Raw genomic sequence first — 21,679 nt, forward strand, 5'->3', positions numbered from 1 at the left:
GACCTCGTGAATCTATGCTGCACTCCCTCAACAGCCAGAATGTCTTTCCTCAAATTTGGAGACCAGAACTGCACACAATATTCCAGGTGCGGTCTCACCAGGGCCCTGTACAGCTGCAGAAGAACCTCTTTGCTTCTATACTCAATCCCTCTTGTTATGAAGGCCAGCATGCTATTAGCCTTCTTCACTACCTGCTGTACCTGTATGCTTGCCTTCATTGACTGGTGTACAAGAACACCCAGATTTGTTTGTGCTGCCCCTTTACCTAACTTGACTCCATTTAGGTAGCAATCTCCCTTCCTGTTCTTGCCACCAAAGTGGATAACCAAACATTTATCCACATTAAACTGCATCTGCCATGCATCTGTCCACTCACCTAACCTGTCTAGGTCACCCTGTAATCTCCTAACATCCTCCTCACATTTCACCCTGTCACTCAGCTTTGTATCATCAGCAATTTTAAAAGTATTAGATTAGATTACTTACAGTGTGGAAGCAGGCCCTTCAGCCCAACAAGTCCACACCGACCCTCCGAAGAGCAACCACCCAGACCCATCCCTCTACACCTAACATTATGGGCAATTTAGCATGGCCAATTCACCTAACAGGAGCAGTACCATACATATCTAGCATTGAGATGCCAAGCTGGCATCAGAGCTACAACAGACGACTGCATGCATGCTGGATTATGGAAGTACCATGCTATAGACAGAACTAGTGATCTCATAACTACGGCTCAAAACCTGCATCTCTGCCACTTCCAGTTATGAATGACGGTTGACTCTTAAACAATTCTCAGGAGTCGGAGGCCCTGCAAATATCCCCTTCCCCAATGGTGAAAGAACCCAGCACATCAGTGCTGCGCAGCTCCAACAACACTCAAGAAACTCAGCACCATCAAGGACAAAGCAGCCACTTGACTGGAACCCCATTTGCTATCTTCAACTTTCCGTCTGGCATCAATGAACGGTGACACCCATCAGTGCAGTTTGCAAGATGACCTGCAGCAATTTGCCAAGCCTCCCTCAGATTTTAGATTTAGCCTCCTGTATTTCCGCTGTCTCTCCTACCTAAAAGAACAACGGCAGCTGTTATCTGGGAATGCCAGCGTCTGCAGGAATCTTGCTAAACCAAAAACCATTCTGTTTCTGGTTCAAACTGCTGGAACCCCCTAACTGCACCGTGTGCACTGGGTTGGTTCGAGAAAACCATTCTCAAGGAATAGCAATCGATAGAGCAAGCTTTTCCAGCAAAATCCAAATCCCTTGAACAAAATGAAAAACGTATCCCTAGTTGTGCATAGTGAATTTTGTTTTGTTCATTCACAGTTTGTGGGCACCATGAGGTCAGCATTTATTGCCATCCCTAATTGCCCAGAGGACAGTTAAGAGGCAACCACATTTCTGTGAGTGTGGAGTCACAGATCAGACCAGGCAGCTTTCTTCCGTATAAAGGATACTGGTGAACCAGAGGGTCTTTTCCAACAATAGTTTTATGGTCATCATTAGACTCATTATACGAGATTTTTGTTGAATACAAATTCCACCATGGCAGGATATTATCTGGATCTCTGGGGATTAATGGTCTTGCAGTAATACCACAAGGCCATCACCTCCCCTTGAGGAGTCTTTTTGATACAATCATCCATATTGAATCAGGTACTGAGCAGCTTGAAACAAGGTGGCTCAGTGGTTAGGGTCCCAGGTTCAATTCCACCTTCACGTAACTGTCTGTATGGAGTTTGCCCATTCTCTCTGTGCTTGTGTGGGTTTCTTCTGGATGTTCCGGCCTCCTCTCATGGTTCAAAGGTGTGCAAGTTAGGTGGGTTGGCCAAGCTTAAATTGCCCAGGGTGTGCAGGTTAGGTGGATTAGCCATGTAGGGTTGCAATATTGGTGTGAGTCTAGGTGGGATGCTCTTCAGAGGGTTAGTGTGGATTTAATGGGCCAAATAGCCTGCTTCTAAACTGTGGAGATGCTATGAAAATTAGGGAGGAAGCTTTTACTACCTCAGGGTTCTCCATTATGCTTTGTTTGCAGGTAGTATACTCTAGAAGTATGATTACTGGTGGTAATGTCGAAAATCAAGCTACCAATTTATGCATAGCAAGCTCCTACTAGCAGCAAAATGCTAATAGCCAGTTTCTCTAGCTTTTTAGTGATATTGGTTAAGGATTGTATATTGGCCAAAGTTCAGTGGTCAGCGAAGAAGGTTACCTCAGAGTGCAATGGGTCCTTGATCAGATGGGCCAATGGGCTGAAGAGTGGCAGATGGAGTTTAATCTAGATAAATGTGAAGTACTACATTTTGGTTTGGCATGACTTAAACAGGTAATAGTTAAGTCCTGGGAGTGTTGCCGAACAGAGAAATCTTGAAGTGCAGGTTCATATTTCCTTGAAAGTGGAGTTGCAGGTCGACAGGACAGTGAAGAAGGCTTTTGGTATGCTTTCCTTTATTGGTTTGTGCATTGAGTGTAGGAGTTGGAACATCATGTTGTGCCTCTACAAGACATTAGTTAGGCCACTTTTAGAATACTGCATACAATTCTAGTCTCTATGCTACAGGACGGATGAAAGGTAATTAAACCTGAAAGGGTTCAGAAAAGATTTGTAAGGATGTTGCCAGGGTTGGCGGGTTTGTACTATAGGCAGAGGCTGAATTGGCTGGGGCTATTTTCCCTGGAGCTCCGAAGGCTGCGAGGTGACCTTATAGAGGTTTATAAAATCATGAGGGTGAATAGTCAATGTCTTTACACCAGGGTAGAGGAGTCCGAAACTAGAGGGCATAGGTTTAAGGTGAGAGGGGAAAGTTTTAAAAGGGACTTGAGGGGTAACGTTTTCACTCAGAGGGTGGTGTTTGTATGGAATAAGCTGTCAGAGGAAGTGGTGGAGGCTGGTACAGTTACAACATTTAAAAGGCATCTGGATGGGTATATGAATAGGAAGGGTTTAGGGGGATATCGGCCAAATGCTGGCAAATGGGACTAGATTAATACAGGATATCTGATCAGCATGGACAAGTTGGACCGCAGGGTCTGTGTCCTTGCTGTGCATCTCTATGACTGTCCGACCAGAACTTCATTGCTCCTGTCCAGCATTGTGTGGGATATTTAACATCCCCGTGAGAGGGCAGACAGTGCCTCAACTCATCTGAAAGAAGGCACTTCAGTGCTGCACTGCGAGTGTCTCTCTAGATTTCACCCTCAGAGTACAGAGCCTGGCATGCAAGCCACAATCTGGTGACTTTGTGACCCAAGGGCAGGAATATTGCCAACAGATTCAGAGTTTTAAAGCTGGCACATCAATAACTGGTTGAAAAATTGCAAAAGAAAACAGAGAGAGAAAGGAGAAACAACAAAGAACAAGTAAGTGGTGCTTGTGTTTTATCAGAGGAAGAAAGAGAACAAGGGAATTGAAGGGACAGTCTGTTACTTTTGTATATTAATCTACACTGGAAGAGTGGATCTACAGTTTCTCTGTGTATCACACCTCTTATTCTGGGACGTGCGAATCATCTGCATCACATTCCCAAAAGATTTAGACAGGTACACAGTAAAAATAGAATATTCCCACAGGGATTACACCCTTTGTATCACATTCTCTTCACTACTGGCACTAATGAATTTCTGAATCAAGACACAACAAAGGCGCATCTTAAACACAACCAGCATCATAAAATTAACTCCATTAAATGATAACCTGGCAAGAGCTGTGTACACTTAGGAACAAGGTTAACTCTGTGGGCAAGTCAATGATTTATGTCAGGACTATTACCCAGCAGTGAGCTGGAATCTAATTAAGCAGTTCAGGTCATTTATATATGGAATAAAGGATACCTGAGAGTGAAATGCAGGCCACAATCTAATCCAGAGCTTCAGATGGTTTATGTACAGAATTACAGACATAAGTTATCAGCTTGAATCCAATCACAGAGTTTACTCTATAGAGAAAAAATGCCAGTAATGAATTGCAGTAAGATCTAATCAAGGGGTTCAGCTGGTTAATAGAATATTTGATATAATTGATTAGTAATACAGAACTTGATCATTGCTGAAACAAGTCAAATTTTGTTTAAGCTTCTTACCTTGCACTCATCAGGACAATTTGAAAGAATACCAATTCAAGGGCAAACCAAACATCTATACTGCATGATTGGAGAGTGCAGATTGCTTGGCGAGTGGATTTTGATTGATAGAGCCATTGCTATGATGAATGCACCCATTGATGATGAATGACAGTTAACTGTCTGGCTTTTTTCAGCAGCAATGGATATCAGAGAGTGAATTACAGGCTTGTACATAATCAAGAGGTTTGGGCAGTTAAGGTTTGGAGCAGTAGATAACAGACAGTGAATGATCAGTTAAAATCTAATTGAGGGCTTTGGGTGGTTTATATGTAGAATAAGAGAGTAACCCAAGGTATGGGTTACAGTCTGAAATTATGGATAAAAATGTTACTTCTCAATGGCAAATCAACAGCTTCAATCCAGCTCTGCTACTGCTGTGAGATTAGAGGGTACTCTGACAGAGATAAAGATAAGCTTGAAGATAGTGGTATCATTACCCACAGCTGGAAAGGGCTTGACACTGGTACAACCACCAAGCCTGCCAATCTGTCAGAGATATCAAAACAACTTCAATAGAAACAGAAAATGCTGAAAATACTCAATATTTCTGGCAGTATCTGTGGAGAAACTGAGTTAATATTTTTGGTCAGATACATAGAAAAGTAGAAAACATAGAAACCATAGAAACATGGGTAAACCATTCAGCCCCTTGGCCTAATCTACCATTTGGGACCATTCCAACCCACCACCCGGTTCCCCAGCCAATATCTCTGTCCCAGGCTTGCTGTAGTGCTCCAGTAAAGCTCAACGCAAGCTGGAAGAATAGCACCTCATTTTCCACTTGGGGTGCCTTCAGCTCTCTGGACTCAATATTGCGTTCAACAATTTTAAGGCCTGAGCACCTTCTCTCATGTCCTTACTTCAACACTCATGCACCAGGCTTTGTCATCACATGGTCAGCTACCACTTACAGCCCATTGATCAGCTGCAAGTATAGACCTCACTAGTAGCTATTCATTGTTCCAGGCTGAAATTTACCCAGTCCTTTGCCTGTTCAACCGTTTGGGCTCCATTTCCACTTACTGTTTACTCCTCCCCCTTCCACCACTCTTCTGCATTAATGCCAATCCTTCTCCTAGCTAACATTAGTTCTGACGAAAGGTCAGTCGACCCGAAATGTTCACTCTGCTTTCTCTCTGCAGATGCTGCCAGACCTTCAGAATTTTTCCACTAATTTCTGTTTTGGTTCCACCATTTTGGATCATGGCTAATCATCTATCTCAATGCCATCTTCCTGCGTTATCCCCATACCCTTAAAATCTTTGAAGGTCCAGAAATCTGCAGGTTTCTGTCTTGAGCTTGCTTACAGAATGAACTCCCTTTTTGACTAGAGATTTTCAATTATTCACAATCATCTGAGTGAAGAAGTGCCCTCTCATCTCAGTATTAAATGGGTTGTCCCCTATTCTGTGACTGTGTTCCCTGATCCTAAACCCCATTCGCGTCTATATCCATCATGTTGAGCCCTTGAAGAATTGGCTAAGTTTGAATAGGCTCAACTTTCATTTTTCTGAACTCCAGAAATAAGTGCCAAGTTCCTTAACCTTCATAGGATCATCCTTGAATCATAGATTGAAATGGCGCACAAAGCATTTAGAATCCCTACAATGTGAAAGCAGGCCATTCAGCCTATAGAGTCCAACCCTCAAAAGAGCAGACCCCCTCCCTGTAACCCCCATGTCCAATCCACCTAACCTGCACATCTTTTGATTGTGGGAGGAAACCCACATAGATGCAGGAATAATATGCAAACTCTACACAGATAACAGTCCAAGTCTAGGATTTAACCTAGGTCCCTAGCACTGTGAGGCCGTGAGGCTAACCATTAAGCCACCATGCCAGATAAGGTTGGAAGGTTTGAGCGATAGGGAGAGGCTGAATAGACTGGGGCTGTTTTCCCTGGTGCGTTGGAGGCTGAGGGGTGACCTCATCGAGGTTTATAAAATCATGAGGGGCATGGATAGGATAAATGGACAAGGACTTTTTCCCTGTGGAGGGGAGTCCAAAACTAGAAGGCTTAGGTGTAAGGTGGGGGGGGGGGGGAATGTTTAAAAAGAACTGAAGGAGCAACCTTTTCAAGCAGAAGCCGGTGTGTGTATGGAACAAGCTGCCAGAGGGAGTGGTGGAGACTGATACAATTGCAACATTTAAAAGGCATCTGGATGGGAATATGAATATGACAGAGTTTAGAGGGATATGGGCCAATTGCTGGAAAATGGGACTAGATTAGGTTGGGATATCTGGTTGGCATGGACAAGTTGGACAGAAGAGTTTGTTTCCGTGCTGTACATCTCTATGACTCTAAACTCCTCAGCACTTAGCACTCCCACTGTGGTACTTGTCTATCCTTTGTTCGGTAAGGGGACCAAATGATACACAGTACACCAGGTGCAGTCTCAATAATGATGTCAATTTGATCAGGGCCTCTGCTTAATAACGCAATATCAATGTGCAAGTACCTTGACAGTGGCATACCACAGGTCAATATCAACTCATCCAAAAATTCTGTTGCCCATATCCTACCTTGTGCTGAGTCCTGCCAATTCATAACTCCTATGCTCAATTTGTACACGGGTTTGTTAGTCGAACAGTATGTTGTTTTTAAATTCTCATTCTTGCTTTCATGATGCTGAACAAGGGAGGTCATGTTATTAATAATAGCCACCCAGAATCTCAGGCTGATATTCTATTGATGCGGGTTAAAATCACACCATGAGCGATGGTGACATTTGAATTCAGTAAAGATCTGGCGTGACAGTACCTATCTAACAGACATTGTTGCAAAGAATTATTTGTCTCTTTACTATCTTGTAAGAAGGGAAAAACGCCATCTTTACCTTATCTGACCTATTTGTGATTCCAGACCCACAGTGACATGGTTAACTCTTACCCATTCTGTGGGAATAAATGTTGGTCCACATTTCATGAACAAATCCAAATCAAATGGCCTGACCCCTTTTTGACCCTGTTATTGTCTCTAACCTTGCGTTCCTACAGGAGGACAGTCCTGATTATCATTGCTCCTCCATTGATGACCTTGCCTTTGGTCACTAAGGTCCCAAGATTTGGAATTCCCTACCTGTGGTGTTAAGGTGCTATGCAAATGTGAATACTTGTTTTTAGAATTTGCAGGGAAGGTGAGGCTGAAAAGCTTAAAGAGTGGGAGTGAAATAACTCCACAGAGGCCAGTATCCCATCACCAAGTCACCCTTTATCTATATGTGGAGAGTCCTTGACACTGATCCAGCTCCCTCAGAGGCAGCTCTCAGAGTGAACCGGATACTTGACACTCCTCCTTATTTTTAAATTTTTTTTTTCTTTTTTTGGGGATATAATGCACTCCACCAATCTCCTGTTTATTTTTTTTCTTCTTTTAATTTAACCCCCACACTACCACCTAAGTGCAGTTGTGCTTATTTTTTCCCCAGCACCCATGGTGTGTGTGTATATGTGTGAGACACAGTGAAACACTCCTGTTTATATCTGTCAGCCCGGGTTCCCCGATTGGACTGGATTAACAGCCCTAATCAGGGAACTTATATTCTATGAAATCCACTTGGCTGACCTTTTTACAGATTCTACAGGCAGAGCTCTGAATTTTCAGGTCAAGTCGCTAATTTGCACTGTTGTCATGGTTTTCATTTCCTTACGCAGGGGAATGTGGGAGGACTAAATGTTGTCAGTTTTGGTTTGACACCTTGATCTTCCTCAAGACCCAGTAGTTGATTAACATTCTGTTTATTTATCACACGAGCACAGGCTGTTTGTGCACACACACAGCCTGCTGTGCCCCAATTGCTAATTGGTCTCAAAGAATCTCTTGATTTCATGCTGTCTGCCAAGTGTAAAAAAAATCTAAAAGAAATGCAGAAATTGTGGAGGGCTCTGTTCAGACAGGGACACGTTTGGTGGCTTACATCGTTGGTCCCTGAACCGTAGGCCTGATTGAATCCAGTGGTGGCTGTATGTATATTTTACTGGAGACTTGAGGCCAGATTCACGCTGAGTGACCTGTGATATAGACTCGATGGTATCACACAGCTCCCTCACCTTGTCACTCAGTAACCCCTCTCCCCCAGGGCCCTGTGTTACTGACTGTATCTTTACTGATATTAATCTAACTTCCTCACACTGTCACTCAGTAACCCTTCTTCCCCAGCGCCCTATGTTACTGACTGTGTCTCTACTGATATTAATCCAGCTCCCTCACACTGTCACTCAGTAACCCTTCTTCCCCAGCGCCCTGTGTTACTGCCTGTATCTCTACTGATATTAATTCAGCTCCCTCACACTGTCACTCAGTAACCCCTCTCCCCCAGCACCCTGTTATTGACTGTATCTCTATTGATATTAATCCAGCTCCCTCACACTGTCACTCAGTAACCCCTCTCCCCCATCACCCTCTTACTAACTGTATCTCCATTGATATTAATCTAGCTCCCTCACACTGTCACTCAGTAACCCCTCTCCCCCAGTACCCTGTGTTACTGCCTGTATCTCTACTGATATTAATCCAACTCCCTCACACTGTCACTCAGTAACCCTTCTTCCCCAGTGCCTTGTGTTACTGCCTGTGTCTCTACTGACATTAATCCAGCTCCCTCACACTGTCACTCAGTAACCCCTCTCCCCCAGCACCCTGTTATTGACTGTATCTCCATTGATATTAATCCAGCTCCCTCACACTGTCACTCAGTAACCCCATTCCCCCAGCATCCTGTGTTACTCACTGTATCTCTAATGATTTGAGAGTGTGGTGCTGGAAAAGCACAGCCGGTCAGGCAGCATCCGAGGAGCAGGAGAGTCGATGTTTCGAGCATAAGCTCGTCATCAGGAATGAGGCTGGGGGCAGGGCAAGAGTTATTGCTGGGGAAAAGGAAATTATGATGCGATTAGGCAAGATTTAGGATGCATAGGATGAGGAACGAAACTGCAGGGGATGGGTCATGTTGAAATATAGATCTTATTCAAGGAACAGCTACTGCGTGTCCTTGATAAGTAGGTACCTGTCAGGCAAGGAGGAAGTTGTTATGGTTCTGTTCGCTGAGCTGGGAATTTGTGTTGCAGACGTTTCGTCCCCTGTCTAGGTGACATCCTCAGTGCTTGGGAGCCTCCTGTGATGCGCTTCTGTGATGTTTCCTCCGTCATTTATAGTGGTTTGTATCTGCCGCTTCCAGTTGTCAGTTCCAGCTGTCCGCTGCATGGCCGGTATATTGGGTCCAGGTTGATGTGCTTGTTGATTGAATCAGTGGATGAATGCCATGCCTCGAGGAATTCCCTGGCAGTTCTCTGTTTGGCTTGTCCTATAATAGTAGTGTTGTCCCAGTCGAACTCATGTTGCTTGTCATCTGAGTGTGTGGCTACTAAGGATAGCTGATCATGTTGTTTCGTGGCTAGTTGGTGTTCATGGATGCGGATCGTTAGCTGTCTTCCTGTTTGTCCTATACAGTGTTTTGTGCTGTCCTTGCATGGGATTTTGTACACTACATTGGTTTTGCTCATGCTGGGTATCGGGTCCTTCGTCCTGGTGAGTTGTTGTCTGACAGTCAATCAGTTCCTTTAAGTTGTCACTCCTAAGATGTTAGGAAATGAGCCTGGCCAGGTAGTTGAAGTTTCTGTGGGGGATTAATTTGGGAATAGTGATCACAATTCCATAAGTTTTAGGATACTCGTGGACAAAGACGAGAGTGATCCTAAAGGAATAGTGCTAAATTTGGCAGGAGCTGGGGAATGTGGATTGGGAGCAGCTATTTAATGGAAATCCGCATTTGAAATGTGGGAGGCTTTCAAAGAGAGGTTGATTAGGTTCTCCCCAAGGTGCACTATGTTACTGACTGTATCTCTGCTGATGTTAATCCAGTTCTCTCACAATATCACTCAGTAACCCCTCTCCCCATCAGCCGGTGTGGTTTTTCATCAAATATTTTCTTCCTTATTATGACCTTATTAAGATTATGACATAGTTTGTCAGGATGGGTGTAAGGGAGATGGTCCCATTTGTTTGGGGAGGCCAAAATCCAGAGGATGTAAATATAGCCGCTAATGTTTTCAATTCGAGCATCAGGACAAAATTCTTCACCAAGAAAGTGGTTCGAAAATGGAATTTACTAAAGTTATGAGCAGTTTGAGTGAGTGGCAAAGGTGTAAGCAAAACTAACCATGAGAAATAAAGCAGTAAAAAGGTTGATGATACCAGGTGAGAGATTGTGGGAAGATGCTCATATGACACATAAGCACGAGCAGAGATAATCTGGGCTGAATGGCCTGTTTCTGTGCTGTTATTATGTTACCTGTACTGGAGAGTTTCAGTGATGACGAGAGATTGGACAGACTGCGGTTGTTTTCCTCAGAGCAATGGAGATTAAATGCTTAATTATTAGATTGTATAAGACTATTAAAGGATTGGACACTCTGGAAGCAGGAAGCATGGTTCCGTTGATGGGTGAGTCCCGAACCAGAGGACACAGTTTAAAAATAAGGGGTAGGCCACTTAGAACAGAGTTAAGGAGAAACTTCTTCACCCAGAGAGTGGTGGGTGTGTGGAATGCTCTGCCCCAGAAGGCTGTGGAGGCCAAGTCTCTGGATACTTTCAAGAAAGAGTTGGATAGAGCTCTTAAGGACAGTGGAATCAAGGGTTATGGGGATAAGGCAGGAACAGGATACTGACTGAGGATGATCAGCCATGATCATAATGAATGGCGGTGCTGGCTCGAAGGGCAGAATGGCCTACTCCTGCATCTATCGTCTATTGTCTGTATAAAATTATGAGGGGCACAGACAGGATAGACAGGAGTAACCTTTTCCCCTTGGTGGAGGACTCAATCTCCAGGGGACATCGATTTAAGGTAAGGGGCAGGAGGTTTAGAGCAGGTGTGAGGGAAAAAAGCTTTCTCCCAGGGGTTGCTAGGAATCTGGAACTCACTGCCTGGACGGGCGGTAGAGGCTGAAACCCTCATTATATTAAAGAAGAATTTAGATGTGCACTTGCAATGCCCAAGTATACAAGGCTGGAAAACGGGATTTGAATAGTTAGGTGGTGCTTTTAACTGGTGCAAATGTGATGGGCCAAAAGGCCCTTTTCAGAGCTGCAGACTGCTATGACTTTGAATATCATGTAATTCTGTTGGGCTTTTACTGTGAAATGATAAGGGTGTCTGGCAAGTCCAGCTAATTGATGCCCATCCCTCATTGCTCATAAACAGAGTGATTTGCTCGAGGGGCAGTTAAGAGTGAATCATATTATTGTTGTGGAGTCATAACTAGGCCAGACCCAGGTAAAAACATCAGCTTTCCTTCCCTAAATGGAATTAATGAGCCAGATGGGTTTTTAACAACAAACAACACTAGTTTCATTCTCACCATCTATGGGATTTTAAAAATAAATTATGGTGGGAGTTGAACCTGAGCCCACCATTTAGGATGTACAGGCCGGTGGTTGTAAAAAGACTTGGACAGAGGCACACAGATTACATTGCACAGGGTGTGCACTAGGCAAGATCAACGTTAGCAAGATCAGCATTATTTGAGGCTAGGTAGTCTATTCATCAGTCTAATAATAGCCAGGAAGAAACTGTTCCTGAACCTGCTGGTGCATGTGTTCAGGCTACTGTATCTTCTGCTTGACGGAAGAGGTTGTAGGAGATCATTACTGAGGTGGGAGGGGGGGTCTTTGATGATGTTGGCAACCTTCCCGTGACAGCGAGCTGTGTAAATGGAGTCCATGGATGGAAGGTTGGCTTCTGTGATGGTCTGGGCTGTGCACACCACCCTCTGTAGTTTCTTACAGTCCTGGGCAGGATAATTGCCGTACCAGGCCATTATGGATCCAGACAGAATGATCTCAATGCTGCATCTGTAAACGTTGGTGAGGGTCCTTAATGGACATGCTGAATTTCCTGAGCTATGGATCCAGGAGGAGAAAGTGAGGTCTGCAGATGCTGGAGATCAGAGATGGAAATGTGTTGCTGGAAAAGCGCAGCAGGTCAGGCAGCATCTAGGGAACAGGAGAATCGACGTTACGGGCATTAGCCCTTCTTCAGGAATTATGGATCCAGACAGAATGATCTCAATGCTGCATCTGTAAACGTTGGTGAGGGTCCTTAATGGACATGCTGAATTTCCTGAGCTGCCTGAGGAAGAAGAGGCTTGTTGTGCCTTCTTGACCATCACATCTACATGGGACAGATTGTCAGTTATCGTCACTGCAAGGAACTTGACGCTATCCACCTCTCCACCGCAGTTTGGTTGATGTAGTTGGGAGCGTGCTCTCCTCCTTTCTTTCTGAACTCAATGATCAGTTCTTTAGTTTTATCGACGTTGAGAGAGAGGTTGTTCTCACTGTACCACATGACCAAGCCCTCTATCTCCCTTCAGTATTTTGACTCGTCATTGTTAGATATCCGTCCTACTCTGTTAGTGTCATCAGCAAACTTAGTAGATGGCATTCATTTGGAATTTGGCTGTGCAGCTGAGAGTGAACACAGAGTATAGTAGGGGGCTGAGGACACATCCTTGGGAGGCTCCAGTGTTGAGTGTTATTGTGGAGGGGGTGCAGTTACCTATCCTCACTGATTGCCGTCTGTGGTCAGGATCCTGAGGATCCAGCTGCAGAGAGCGGAACTGAGACCAAGGTCACAGAGTTTTGAGGTCAGTCTGGAGGGGATAATGGTGTTGAAGGCAGAGGTGTAGTCAATAAGCAGGAGTCTGATATAGGTGTCCTTGTTGTCCAGATGTTCCAGTGATGAATGCAGGGCTAGGGATATGGCGTCCACTGGGGAAATGTTACATCAGGAGGCAAATTGTAGGGGATCGAGTCAGGCTGGGAGACTGGAGTTGACCAGCCTCTTGAAGCACTTCATGATTATGGAGGTCAGAGCCACTGGGTAGTAGTCATCAAGGCACATTGAGTGTGCTTTCTTAGGTACGGGGATGATGGTGGTCTTCTTGAAGCAGTTGGGGACTTCAGCTTGTAGGAGGAAGAGGTTGAAAATGTCGATGAATACCTCTGCCAGTTGGTCTGTGCAGGATCTGAGTGCTCAGCTGGGGACACCGTCTGGGCCCATCGCTTTCCTTAGGTTGACTCCCAGGAAGACCAGTCTGATGCTTGGAGGGGAACTTACAGGTGATGGTGTACCCTTGCAGCCCCAACAACACTCAAGAAGCTTGACACCACCCAGGCCAAAGCAGCACACTTGATTGGCACCACATCCACAAACATCCAGCAACAGGGTGCACCATCTAGAGGATGCACTGAAGGAATTCACCAAAGATTCTTAGACAGTACCTTCCAAACCCATAAATACTTCCATCTGAAAGGATAAGGGCAGACACACTGCAGTAATTCACCAAGGCTCCTTTGGCAGCACCTTCCAACACTGTGATCACTTCCACCTAGAAGGACAAGGGCAGCAGACACATGGGGAAACCACCACCTGCAAATTCACCACATCATCTATATCACTGTTCCTGCAGTGTCGCTGGTCAAAATCATTGAACTCCCTTCTAGAAAATCACTGTGGGTATAATGTAATCTTTGATGTGGTTTCTCACTCTCTGTGCATCAACATTTCCTTGTATTTCCTGTTGCCAAAGAAGAGTCATATTGGACTGTGTAGAACCATAGGAATGTTTCAGGACAGACAAGGGCCATTTGGCCCCTCTTGTCCATGCCGACCCAAAGACACTCAGATGCCCCATCTAATCCCATCTTCCTGTACACGACCTATAGCCCTGCAGCTAACAGCATTTAAGCTGCAGCTCCTTTCAAAACAGTTTAGAATCACTGCCTCCACCACCAACACAGGCTCGAAATGTTAACTTTGTTTCTCTCTCCATAGAAGCTGCTAGATCCTTTGAGTTTTTTCCAGCACGCTCTGTCTTTATTTCTGGATTTCTGTGATATCTTGTTTTTGTCCTTGTTGGGGTTAACATTCCGCCAATTTCTGTTTCACTACAGCCGATGTTGTGACAAGAAAAGCTGTGGAAACCGGAATGAAACACCCTCGGATCCAGTGATCATCGACAGGTAAGGGAAGTGGTTTTCCTACCTGGGTCCTTGACTCCGAGCCTGTTGAACTTTGAATGATGCACAATAAGGATTCTTTTTTCTGTCCTGTCACAGAGATTCCCTGTTACCTGTTTGCACTAGTAGACTGGTGAACTATCTCTCAGGCTGTTTGTGAGTCTCACTTGTTTTGGATTTACTCTGTGGGGGGAGTGACTCTTGGTTGACTTGAATGGTACTGTGTGTTGAGCTGCAGAAATGGTTTCTCCACAAGGCTGTTGTCTCTCGAATGCACAATCTCAGTGTGGTCATCGCGTGGGGAGAAAAGGCACCAATAAACAATAAGCTGACAAGCTAATGGTCCTAAATGTTTAACTGATTGGTCGAATTAATTGGAGGATTCTTGATTGCAGCGTCTCAATATTACATCTCAGGGCCCCACATACAGCACAGTTTTGAAGTTGTCTTTGTACTTACTATCCAGAGTGTGAATTCCTTGAGGTCTGGGTCAGATTTTTCTCAACTGGATAAGCTCTAAGTCTCTTCGAATGCCAGGGAAGGTAAATGCACGTTTTCAAATTTATGCAGGATTGAAATGAGGGAACAAAAAAGAAAGGTAAAGTTGCCATAGTCTTACGAGGTCAGGTCTCTCATTACAGAGTGACAGTGATCACTATGCCTCAGGTGATGGGAGAGGTGAACTTTTCCAGTGGGGAACTGAACCCTCATTAGTGGTATTACTCATGCTTTGTAAGTCAGCTGTCCAACCCACTGTGCTAACCAGCCCTATTAGTTAAGGAAGCTACAAGGAAAAAGAAAACACAAATTGCAGATAATTTGGAAAAGGGAGTGAAAATCACTCTTCACTAAGTGAGTTGTATTGTTTTGGACTTCGCTGTTGAAGGATATGAAGGGATTGTCATAGAGTCATAGAGTCATAGAGATGTATAGCATGGGAACAGACCCTTCAGTCCAACACGTCCATGCCGACCAGATATCCCAACCCAAAAGCTAAAAACATTTGGGATTCTACTCAGTGAAGAATGAGATGTAATCTCATTGAAACATGTAGGAGTCTTAATGGGCTTGACAGGGTAAATGCTGAGAGGATGTTTTCCCTCACTGGCGAGTCCAGGACCAGAGGGGCATAGTCTCAGAATAAAGTGGCATCAATTGAAGACTGAGATGTGGGTGACTTTCTTCTCTCAGAGAGTTGTGAGCCTTTAGATGTTCTTGCCACAGAGAGCTGTGGGGGTGAAGTCCTTATGTATATTTAAGGCTGAAATAGACTGATTTTTGATCCATTGGGAAAACAGGGGTTACAGAGAAAGAGCAGGAAAGTGGGCATGAGGAATTTCGGATCAGCAATGATCCTATTGAATGGCAGAGCCAGGCTCAAGGAACTAAAACAACCCTACTCCTGTTCCTAATTCTTACGGTCTTATTGTTGGAAAGGAGGTTGGCATCAGATTTGATAACAATTTCCAAAAGGTAATTGGAAAATAGGGTAACAAAATATCCAACGTAAATGTGAAAGACCAGGTGAGGGATGGAGATTGAACTATTTGGATCTCTGTTTCCAGTGGCCTGCACAGGTATAATGGACCAATGGTCTTTACAACATTCTAAGGGTGAATGTTTAGGTCAGTTAATAGCAGTAGCTGTTAGCACTTTTGTGTTTTTCTTCTCTTTGTGCTGACTTAGTGAATAAACATCAAGGCACCAACCACGTGTAAGGGATTAATTAACACCAAAATACGTAGGTTAATTTATTCAGAACTTGAGAAGTCGAGTATCTGTACTAAACAATTGGAGAACTTGTCCACATGTCTGAGTTGTGAACTTCCTCAGAGCAAACCACGACTAAGACTTAATCGCATGATGATTTCCCTGTGAGGACACACCGAGAAAATATAAAGAACCACATCAGTAGTTCACCAGGTAGTAGGAGGGTTGATTTAAACTTTAAACATGGTCCTTATTCCTCAAAATCATACATTAAGTTGAATCTATTGTATTGGGGGATAGGTGAAGGGGACAAAATGACAGACGTAATTAATATGAAGGACTGCGAGTGGTAGGCAATGATGAATTAATAGTAGGGGAAAGTAATTGTCAAGAGACCGGTATAAGTTAGTGCTATATTTTGGTAGAAAAATTAAAACATTCTTGGACAGTAAATGCCAAAACAAGCTCAAAGAGCAGCATGGTCTGTGTGTCCAGATGTATAAATCATTAAAAGCAACAATGCAAATTATTAATGCCATCCAAAAAAGTAAACAGTGCTGCCATTCATTTAGAGTCAAAGAGTTATCGAGATGTACAGCATAGAAAGAGACCCTTCAGTCCAACTTGTCCATGCCAATCAGATATCCCAAATTAATCTAGTCCCGTTTGCCAGCACTTGGCCCATATCTCTCTAAGTCTTTCCTATTCATATACCTATCCAGTTGCCTTTTAAATGTTGTTATTGTACCAGCCTCCACCATTTCCTCTGGTAGCTCATTCCATACATGCACCCCCCTCTGTCTGAAAAAGTTGACCATGTGGTCTCTACTGTTGTCTCTCTTCTTCCTTTTTAAAGTGCTGTTGTTTTGATCTCTTTCCCCCCAAAGTTCCTTCTGGAGGATTGGATTGGAAAGCAGAGATGTTGTAATCGTACGGAATTTTGCTTTGACTGTACTTGGAGTAGTGTGCAGAATTGAAGCCTTTGTATTATGTAAAGGATACAGAGCCCCTGGAGAATACATGAACAAATACATTGATTAAAATGTGGAAGAAGTGAAATGCTACACTTACCAGGAAAGATGAATTGAACTGAATTGAATTTATTGTCACGTGTACCGAGGCACAGTGAACAGCTTTGTCTTGTCAGCAATACAGGCAGATCACAGAGTTAAGTAGCATATATAAGAAAAGAATAGGCAAACAGTGGCAAAAAAAATACAGGTACAGGCAAATGTTAAGCGATCGAACACATCGGAGTTCCTTTCTCGAGAAGAGAGAAGATTGAGAGGTATCCTGATAAAGGTCTTTAAGATGAGGAAAGGATTTGGCAACAAAGTGTGGAGAAGATGCTTCTTCGAGCAGGGAAGACCAGACTTATGGGCCATCCACATACAATGGTAACTAATAAAAGGCAGGCAAGATCATAGTTCTACTGTATCATTACAGAAGGAAGATTGGTGCTAAGCTTAACCTGAGAATCATCACCACAGCAAGAGTTGAGAAGGGGACCTCAGGCAACGTAGGAACTGCACTTGTGCTGTTAGCATCACTTTGTGCTATAAAGCAGCTATCCAGCCAACTGAGCTAAACACAGGATATTCTGTAACTAGTAGTTGTGTGAATGCAGAATAGGATGCAGTTGAAATCAACAACGCATGCATTGTCAACTATTGCAGGATATGAGGGAGAAACAAATGGAGAAGGGAGCTACATGTAGAAATGATAGGAGCAAGCTCTTGGGGAGCATAAATGCTGTGTGAGCCAGTTGTGCTGTAAGTAATTTCTTAAAACCTTGTGGTAAAATAGGTGGGGATAAATGAAATAAGCCCAGAGGTGCTGCAATCAGGTCGAACATCCTGACAGCCAAACCCATTCCCCTAACTGATGCACCTTTCCTACACATCCCTGAGCACTGTAGCTTGGCCAGTTCACCTAACCTGCACATCATTGGGTTGTGGAAGGAAACCCATGCAGACGTGGGGAGAATGTGCAAACCCCACACAGGCAGTTAGCTGAGGGTGGAATCGAATCCAGGAGCTATGGTGCTATGAGGCAGCAGTGCTAATCACTGAGCCTCTGTGCTGCCCTTCATGTTTATATAGAATGGTGTAGCAGACTCAAAGGACCGAGTGGACTACTTTTTTTTTGTTGTTTGCATGTTCTTATGAAACTTTTGTCAATGAACCTTTTTGTCATTGCTTGTTTATTTTGGACACTTTCTGAAAGAAGGGTGATTAAGCATGTCTCATTCGTGTGTTTCTAACAGAGTGTGAGAGAGGACTGATGATAAAGAACTCAAAGGAAGAGATCCAACAATGATTGTAGTTTCATTTTGGTAATGAGACAAGAACATTTAATTTGTGGGTAAACAAAAAAGAACTCCTCAATGTTAATGATTTGATTCAGAAATGTTAAAGTGGGAAAACAGCCAAATAGTTGAATATTTTCCTGAGTTTTGGGTTGCTGACATAAAATATATACCCTTTGTATTTTTTCTGTGATTAAGGTCCAACAGTTCTTGAATTCTGAATTAAAAGCAGGAAGTGCTGGGGCAGATCTGGCAGTATCTGGAGACAAAGGGACAGAGTTTATGTTCCAAATCCAAAATGAGTCTTCTTCAGGGCCAGTTGTAATGATAAACAATGGTAGAATTCTGCTTGAGCTGGAGTATTGTGCTCAGTTGTGGCCATCAAAGAGTGAGAAAGATGCAGATGCAAAAGAGATTTACACAAATGGCTCCAGGGATAACATGTAAGAGTAGACATGGGCCATTCAGCCCATCAAGTCTGCCCCATCATCGAGTGAGATCATGGCTGATCTGACGATCCTCAGCTTCACTTTATTGCCTTTTCTCTTTAACCCATGATTCCATTCCTGATTAAAAATCCGTCTATCTCAGCATTGACAACTTATCGACCCAATCACTACAACCCTCAGCCTTAAAGAATTTCACATTTTCACAACTTTCAGAAAGAGAAAATTCCTCCTTATCTCTGTCTTAAAATCTCTTATTCTGAGATTACAGATTTTCCCACAAGGGGTAAAAAAAACCTACCCTGTCAAGTGCCCTAAGAATCTTGTATCTTTCAATAAGGTCACCTCTCATTCTTTGATATTTCAAGGAGTACAGACTAAATTTACTAGACATCTCATTAGATAGTCTTGCCTTACCTTTTATTATGCAAGTGAAGCTTCTTGAACTGCCTCCAATGCCAGTATATCACTCCTTACATAAGGGCCCAGGATATCACAGTATTTCTAACTAGAGCCGGATGCCAGTGATGTGGAAAGACTGGCAGAGATGGGATTGTGCGCCTCACAACAGTGAAGATTAGGGGGGAGATTTAATAAAGGTCTGCAAAGTCATGAAAGGTTTTGACAGCATAAAGGAGGTCGGGGAACCAAGTAACACAGATCTGAAAGAACCAGAGAGAAGATCTAGAAAACCTGATTTACGACTGTGAGTTGTTGTCATAGAGATGTACAGCATGGAAAGAGACCCTCCGGTCCAACTCGTCCACACTGACCAGATGTTCCACATAAATCTAGTCCCATTTGCCAGCACTTGGTCAATATCCCTCTAAATCTTTCCCAATCACATACTCATCCGATGCCTTTTAAATGTTGTAATTGTATCAGCCTCCACCACTTCCTCTGGCAGCTCATTCCATACATGCACCACCCTCGACATGAAAGGTTGCCCCTAACGTCCCTTTTATATCTTTCCCCTCTCACCCTAAACCTGTGCCCTCTAGTCCCCCACCCCAGGGAAAAGACCTTGTCTATTTATCCTATCCATGCCCCTCATGATTTTATAAACCTCGAAAAGGTCACTCCTAAGCCTTCGATGCTCCAGGGAAAACAGCTCCAGCCTATTCAGCCTCTCCCTATAGCTCAAATCCTTCAACCCTGGTAACATCCTTGTCAATATTTTCTGAACCTTTTCAAGTTTCACAACAGCCTTCCTACAACAGGGAGACCAGAATTGCATACGGTATTCCAAAAGTGGCCTAACCAATGTCCCGTACAACTGCAAGATGACCTCCCACCTCCTATACTCAATACACTGACCAATCAAGGTTACTTGTAATTTAATGCCTGAGTGGGTGTTGGAAGTAGATGGAGTAATTGTTCCCAAAAGGGAATTGGTCAAGTGCTTGAAGTGGAAAATATATTGCAGGGCTAAGGAGAAATATGAGGGACATGGAAGCTCTTTAAAAAAAGCCAACATGTACACCCTGGGCCAAATGGCCTGTCCTGTACTGTACCACGTTTTGATTCTATTAATCTTCTTTGGAAGATTCAATGATGTATGTTTTGGACATTGCATTATGCATGCACTTCTAACCATGTACTGGAGGATGGAAACAATTTTAAGAGAGAACTTTGAGCTCAAAATTCCTTCTTTTAGATGCAACTGTTCACAAAAATCAAGCCGCAGTGACATTTAATCAGCCAAGAGCTCATCCTGGTGGGAAATTCAAAGCAACATGTAGGCATAGAGCAAATGTTTCCACTTGTGGTTATGTCAAAAAACCAGGGCCCATAAATATAAGAAGGTTTTAAAAAATATTTTTGGAATATTGTGTGCAATTCTGGTCCCCCTCCTAAAGGAAGGATGTTGTGTAACTTGAAAGGGTTCAGGAAAACATTTACAAGGTCTACAGGAATAGTGCCAGAAGACTGGAGTATAGCAAATGTTGTTCCATTGTTCAAGAAGGGGAGTAGTGACAACCCTGGTAATTATAGACCAGTGAGCCTTACTTTGGTTGTGGGTGAAGTGTTGGAAAAGATTGTAAGAGGTCGGGTTTATAATCATCTCGAGAGAAATAAGTTGATTAGGGATAGTCAAGATGGTTTCATGAGGGGTCAGTCACGCCTCACAAACCTTACTGAGTTCTTTGAGATAGTGACCAAACAGATGGATGAGGGTTGATGTAGTGTATATGGATTTCAGTAAGACGCTTGATAAGGTTCCCCATGAAAGGCTATTGCACAAAATACAGAGGCATGGGTTTGAGGGTGATTTAGTGGTTCGAATCAGAAACTGGCTAGCAGAAAGAAGCCAGAGGGTAGTGGTTGATGGGATAATGTTCATCCTGGAGTTCAGTTACTAGTGGTGTAACACAAGGATCTGTTTTGGGGCCACTGCTGTTTGACGTTTTTATAAATGACCGAGATGAGGGCTGAGAAGGATGGGTTAGTAAATTTTGCAGGTTGACCCTAAGGTCGGTGGAGTTATGGATAATGCTGAAGAATGTTGCAGGTTACAGAAGGATGTAGATAAGATGCAGAGTGGACTGAGAAGTGGCAAATGGAGTTTAATGGAGAAAAGTGTGATGTGATTCACTTTGTAAGGAGCAACAGGAATAAAGAGTATGGGCTAATGGTAAGATTCTTGCTAATGTAGATGAGCAGAGAGATCTTGGTGTCCAGGTACATAGATCCCTGAAAATTACCACCCAGGTTGATACAGTTTGAAGAACACATACAGCATGTTAGCTTTTATTGGTAGAGGAATTGAATTTCGGAGTCACAAGGTCATGGTGCAGCTGTACAAAACTCTGATGCGGCCGCACCTGGAGTATAGTATGTAGTTCTGGTCACGCATTGTTGGAAGTATGTAGAAGCTTTTGAAAGGGTTCAGAGGAGATTTACTAGGATGTTGCCTGGTATTGAAGGAAGGTCTTTGGAGGAAAGGCTGAGGGACTTGAAGCTGTTTTCATTAGAGAGAAGATGGTTGAGAGGTGACTTAATTGAGACATATAAGATAATCAGAGGGTGAGATAGGGTGGACAGGGAGAGCCTTTTTCCTCAGATAGTAA

General features: G+C 43.5%; 1 protein-coding gene across 1 annotated transcript in view; it reads left to right on the forward strand.

Moving 5' to 3' along the window:
• Positions 1 to 21,679, forward strand: part of LOC122560818 (transcription factor COE3-like) — a 228,795-nt gene that overhangs the window by 36,017 nt on the left and 171,099 nt on the right. The window contains exon 6 of the mRNA XM_043712331.1: positions 14,079 to 14,147. Within this exon, the coding sequence (XP_043568266.1) occupies positions 14,079 to 14,147 (69 nt within the window). The remainder of the gene's footprint in view (positions 1 to 14,078; positions 14,148 to 21,679) is intronic.

The sequence above is a fragment of the Chiloscyllium plagiosum genome, chromosome 1, assembly GCF_004010195.1.
Source record: "Chiloscyllium plagiosum isolate BGI_BamShark_2017 chromosome 1, ASM401019v2, whole genome shotgun sequence".
In the NCBI taxonomy this organism is placed as follows: Eukaryota; Metazoa; Chordata; class Chondrichthyes; order Orectolobiformes; family Hemiscylliidae; genus Chiloscyllium; species Chiloscyllium plagiosum.